Here is a 5772-nt window from a genome sequence, read left to right on the forward strand (position 1 = left end):
GCGGAGAGGCCGTACGCTTGACTGGAGGCGGCAGGGTCTTAAGATTACCAAAGATAGCTACTAGGTTTGAGGATTCTGGATCAGACTGTACGAGTACAAAGCAAGCATTAGCACCGCCGATGAAGTCGAAGGCGAGGTCGCTACCAAAAGCCTGGGTCATAAACCGACACGTGAGCATCGCAATGCCCCGCCACGCCTCCCTGGTCGGAGTCACACCAACTTGAGTGAGGCGGTTGAATAGTCCACCGGCATCATGAGGGACTCCTGATGCTTCCATCAGAGTCTCCCAGTCGACTGTTATCGGTCGTCGTGGGAAGAGAATGATTTGCCCTAGGTAAACGACACACGTAACGAAGAATATCAAGTGAGACAACACTCACCAAGGACAGTAAGAAGATGCTTATTGTCAGGCAATGGCTTCATGGAGATCGCACAAAGTCTGGCTAAAAGAGCTGCTGCAGTGAGCGGCTGTTCTGTAGTGGAAGTAGACATGAGTCTACACGCTTCGTTGAGTTGATTATACGTCACCATATCTTAGAAAGGAGAACTCAAAACCAAGAAGGAGTACGAGATTCCACACATCCTGGGCAACGTGAGCTCTCGAGGGGAGAACGTCTAAATGAAAGCCAGCCGGGATTTTGCAATCATCTCACGGCCCTACAATACAAGTCTTCCCCAGTGCCGCGATGTCCCTTTAATTGACTCCCAACAAGGCTCACATGTGAAGGATTTACTCCTAGACCTTATACCCTAACCAGATTGGCTAGCCTCAACAGCACTAGAGTTTTTATAAATAGATTGAATTAATAAGTTGCAATACCATACGTTATGATACCACTATTTATATTGATGTCAAATACAGACATGGATATATAAATATAATATAATACGAGAAAAATTCACACGATAGACGCATGCGAAGGAGATCGAAAATGTTGAAATTGGGTTTTTTGGAGTACTCACCGGCCGAGGGCATCGGTAATGAAGGAGTGTGCCTCATGAAAAACCCGTAAATACCAAAATCAGAGAAAAACGTCAGGATCACTTGAGCTGGAAGTGACTCTTTCAAATGGTCGTCCCGAGTGGATAGGCAATAGCCTGGCTATAATAGTCACCGATACTCTGTACGAATCTATGCGAGTTCTATCAAATACACAAACGGCAATTGTGAACTTGATAACCGTACTGAGATAGGAGTACCCTGATGATGATATCGACTCAGTTATCAGCAATACTAATACGTAACGCAGCAGGGGCTAGAGAGATAACGCATCTGTACATATTGACAAGTATTAACGCAGCCGTGTCTCATCATACTTCTCATCCAGCGCAAATCTGGTGAAGCAGACTCTCATCAAGAATAAGGAGAGACTCTCCCGGCAAGGCAGAAGAGGCTCAATCACCACAACCACGCTCAAATTCATTCCGACTTCACACTGGTAACTCGAGACCGTTGGTGTTGAGATCAATGCACTTAAAATATTCGTCTGCCGATTAATTCTAGTCTTGTAGTGCATCAGCGGCCCTTCGCTTCTTTCCTCTAGCATTCTGACCAGCAGGAGAACTCGAGGTGGATGAGCTGCCGTTATTCTTCAGCTCAGTCCTAGATACTGCCGAAGTCCCATCAACGAATCGAGTTCCTGAACAATGGCGACGCTACCGTACGTCGAGAAAGTATTCGGAGTACGGAAGAGGACATTGGCGTTATTAAACATGCCGTCCTTGAGGCTGACTATGATGAACTGAGCTTGGGGAAAGTACTCCTTGATCATTCGACCAATGTTCGTCGTATGACTAACATCGAGGGCTGCGTCTACTTCGTCAAGAATATACCTGCCGAGACCTTCCATAATAACAAAAACAAATTACTTCTACATTGGAGCTGGATTGAACTTGAGCAGAGCAAGCACCAACGACAAAGCCAATAGTGACTTCTGACCACCACTCAGCTCAGTGAGTGATTCCTTCCACACTGAGCCGAGTTGGACCTACGAAGACCTGCGATACATATCAGTGCCCTCTAGTCAGCTACTTTCAATTCGAGGCCTTCCAGCTGAGTCATTCCCGCTGGTGGAGAAAGCTTAGCATTAACGTTGGGCAAGAGGGAGCGGAAGATGCCACCAAACCATTTGTTCACCTAGACTGATGATGATACTGGTGGTAGTCGTCCAGGGGGAATGCCGACTCACCTGCTGCACTGTACGAGTCAATTCCTCACTCTTCCGATCGTCTAGACTATCTCGGAAGCGCTGACAAAAACACCGTCCTGAACAAGTCCGCGGAGTATGCTGTTATCAGTCACCTCAATCTCGCGCTTTTCAGCCAGAGTCGTCTCCTTATCTGCTATAAGCTTCTGTGCAGCAACTTTAGATTGCTCATATTGCATGCCTGAGGACAGCTCAGCCCAGGATACTGACCATTGACGGCTCAACTCACCTGCTTTCTTGTTGAGGTCTCGACCGGCCTCCTTCTGGTCCTTCTCGTACTTCGCTAATCTGGTACAAAAATGGGGAAAACGTTCAAGGGTGACTGACCCTACTGTTTTTGACTCTGCCGCAAGTCCAGCTCGGATGCGTCGAAATCCCATTCTGAGCCGTCGACTCCAAAGCCCGCTTTCTCCCGACTAATCCATGGCCGATCGCTCTCCAGCTTATCAAGCTGAAAACCGAGAGGTACAAACAAGCATAAGCCTTTGATAGTCATGACTCACTCGATCGCCCGTCGCGTTGAGTGCAGCTTGCAGTTCTGACAAGCTCTTCGTCTGCCTCTTTACCTACAGTACAACACATGAAGCAAAGCAGCGTCAAGCGAACATCACACAGCCCTCAGCAATACACAGGAGTGGAAACCTACTTCCGATTCGGCAGCTGCTTTAGACTCTTTCAATTCCACCAACTTGGCCTCTAATGCGTCAATATCATCTTGCACAGTCTGCAGCAAATCAACGTCAATATCGCCCGGAAGGAGTTTAGACATACTTGTCGACTTTGGTTCATGCCCGCCAACTTGTCCTCTATTGCTTGGTGTTTCTCCTTACTACGTTCATGAGCCGCCTAAGACATATAGTGTATCTCATCTACAACAGTGCCCAACGAGCTCACCTGTAGACCTTCCAGCTCGCCCCGCAACTCTTCCAATGCCTGACCCGAGATGCTAGCCTCTAGTGCTTCTACATCCTAACATATGTTACATCAGCAATCCCAACAGTTCAAAGAATCGGTCAGTGGAAAACTCAGCAAATCAAGAAACTCGTTAAGAGAAGAGCACAGGAACGTTTTCCATGGTAGCTGCACCTCAGTAGAGGCACCGAGCACCATCGAGTGGCTGACCTCTTGGATTTCAGCTTCGGAAGAGTCTCATGTCAAATGCGTTTCAGAAAGGGTGGAATATTAACGTTGATGGCTACCCGCTCAATGGACTCCTTCTCCATCTCCATATCGCCAACCTTCGCAGCTTGCGCCTCCTGTTGCCCTCGGAGGCTGCTCTCCTCAGCTTTCACTCGCTCTATTTCCTCCTTTAATTTCTGACACCAGACAATCTCCGCTCTATCGATGGAAACACGACTGCCTCATGCAGCACCATGTCACATACGACCGACTTAAGGGAGCTAGGGAGCATTGACGAACCGGGGAACGATTTCACAGGGATAGACTGTCAATACGCCTGGCTACTTACCCTTATCTGCTCTTCCTGATTCCCTCCAAGGCTAGCTACCTCCTCTTGCAGGCGGCCCACCTCAGCTGCCAACCGCTCCTTCTCCACCTACCACACCAATCCCAACTAGCTCATGTAATGCGTGTCACATTTGAGATCGGCAAATAGTGTTGGAATACTTTCTCGCTTTTCAGCTAAGCTCGAGTGCTTTCCCACTGATTATAGTATTCGAGTAGGAATGTACAAAAACCATAAGAATTTCCCAAAATTTCCTGAGAATGTTCGTATTGTCACCAACACATGTAGTTGACCATGTGCATATTTCCCCACATTTTCGGCAATTCCCCTAATCGCAGTAACGAGGCAACAATCGATTCTTCCTTCCTCAAGAACTTATTCAGTCCTGATCACTATTGTCCCCACCTCCAACTCCTCTATAGATTTCTCATGCTCCTCAATCTGAACACTGAGTTCCTCTATCTCTTGATGCAATGTGTGGTAAGGATGACCTAATGCGGCTCACACGCCACAAACTAGAAAGATACGCTTACTTGTGATTCTGCAGCTAACACTGCCCAACTGAGAATCCAAATCTCGCTGCTCTCGGTCAATGTTCTCCCATGCCTACTACGAAACCACTACGAGGATTCCGAGGAGCCGGTCAGCGACCACTCACCCCCTTAGACTTCTGATGCCTGCTAATCTCCACATTTAGCTGCTCTATATCGCCATTCAACTGCCTCTCCTCCCTGCACCGAGCAAAGTGCTCCTAAGAAATAAACCTTGATCATTAGCCGTTGATCACAGGGCATGAACTCACACAGAGTGTTCTCAATACGCTGTAGTCGTTGCCATTAGAGCTGCTTCCTCCTGTAAGACTGCCAGAGGGGTCGTAAGAATCTCCATCCTTAGTCACTGACTTGGCCTTCACCTAACAGATCACTTTCCTCCTCTCGCACGAGGAGATCAAAACTTGGGCGACACAAAATGCCTATATCGTCAGCTTCATGGGAATTGGCTTGACAACAAGTCACATATCCACGGTTCTCTCATCATCCTGTTCACGCACCAACCAACCTGTGGGTGGAAGGTGACAGCTTTCCCAGTGTCCGACGTATCGCATAAGAAAGTAGCTCCAAAAAGGTACCTGTCACAGTGTCCCACTAGATGGTGACCATGACACTTACTCTACGACTTTGGTGTAGCACTCCGGGCAGTCTACTGCATCAAGAGCCGGCACACATTCACCATTCACACTAGCTGCTGCTCGCTCTGAGGAAGTTCATCACATTGTCTTATACAACTACTGCTAACTTACTCGCTCCAGAAATCTGTTGGGGCGTGGGAATTCTAGTCTGGATTTTCGACAGCGGTACGAAATTCTGTCGTCTTCTCATTTGCTAAGGAGGAGCACACAGTAGTCTAGCATTCGAAAATCTATCCCGACTCACCCTGCTGCTTGGATCTGACATTAATATCTTAGCCGTTTGAGGATCGTCAACACAGATGTGATAGAGCTTCGACCCTACGACAACAAGTCCCTACACCCATATAGGAAATAGGCTCAGATTTGCTCACCCGCTGCCACTTCCAAAGCTCTCGCGTATTCCGCATACTCCTGCTTAACATCAAATAGCTTGGCACACACACCCTTCACTCTAGACCTACCCCATGCAGTGACCGAACAAGGCGCACAGAGAGTCCTCACCTGTCAAACCCTCCTGGAGAGTCATACTGGAATTCTACCCTATTGCGGACCTCCGAATAAAGCCTCTGCTTATCTTCAATGAGCCGCTCCAACCGTGCCTCCAAACGCCCAAGTTCGTTACGTAGATCTCGAAATCTGTAAGGAGAACATTCCTAACCAGAAAGAGCAATCACATTTGCCCACCTATCTCTGTCGTATCCCGTGGCAGCTTTCTTCTCATTGAGCTCATCAATCCTCTTCTCAAGTGCCGCCTTCTCCTTCATCATCCTCGTCCAGTCCTTCTTCTCCCCCGACCCTTTGATCTCATCCCTCCTCCTGCGTTTCGTCACCAACTAAAAGGAGACGACGTCCATTATCAGAGTTCACCGAGCTCATTGAGCCCATCCCACATCTTCCTTATGGGTTTTCAG

General features: G+C 48.0%; 1 protein-coding gene across 1 annotated transcript in view; it reads right to left on the reverse strand.

Annotated features, from left to right (window-relative positions):
• Positions 1-1500: 1500 nt before the first annotated feature.
• Positions 1501-5772, reverse strand: part of Pmar_PMAR029529 (structural maintenance of chromosome, putative) — a gene marked incomplete at both ends in the record, with an annotated part of 5863 nt that continues 1591 nt past the window's right edge. Inside the window, 25 exons of the mRNA XM_002773504.1 lie at positions 1501-1640; positions 1688-1833; positions 1876-1988; positions 2033-2137; positions 2190-2249; positions 2303-2388; positions 2437-2495; positions 2540-2658; positions 2711-2773; positions 2854-2931; positions 2979-3053; positions 3102-3176; positions 3407-3523; positions 3676-3762; positions 4078-4163; positions 4206-4278; positions 4331-4423; positions 4475-4585; positions 4732-4801; positions 4842-4926; positions 4973-5054; positions 5106-5179; positions 5233-5318; positions 5363-5497; positions 5546-5694. Of these exons, the coding sequence (XP_002773550.1) occupies positions 1501-1640; positions 1688-1833; positions 1876-1988; positions 2033-2137; positions 2190-2249; positions 2303-2388; positions 2437-2495; positions 2540-2658; positions 2711-2773; positions 2854-2931; positions 2979-3053; positions 3102-3176; positions 3407-3523; positions 3676-3762; positions 4078-4163; positions 4206-4278; positions 4331-4423; positions 4475-4585; positions 4732-4801; positions 4842-4926; positions 4973-5054; positions 5106-5179; positions 5233-5318; positions 5363-5497; positions 5546-5694 (2367 nt within the window). The remainder of the gene's footprint in view (positions 1641-1687; positions 1834-1875; positions 1989-2032; positions 2138-2189; positions 2250-2302; positions 2389-2436; positions 2496-2539; positions 2659-2710; positions 2774-2853; positions 2932-2978; positions 3054-3101; positions 3177-3406; positions 3524-3675; positions 3763-4077; positions 4164-4205; positions 4279-4330; positions 4424-4474; positions 4586-4731; positions 4802-4841; positions 4927-4972; positions 5055-5105; positions 5180-5232; positions 5319-5362; positions 5498-5545; positions 5695-5772) is intronic.

This window comes from Perkinsus marinus, assembly GCF_000006405.1.
Source record: "Perkinsus marinus ATCC 50983 genomic scaffold scf_1104296958776, whole genome shotgun sequence".
In the NCBI taxonomy this organism is placed as follows: Eukaryota; Perkinsozoa; order Perkinsida; family Perkinsidae; genus Perkinsus; species Perkinsus marinus.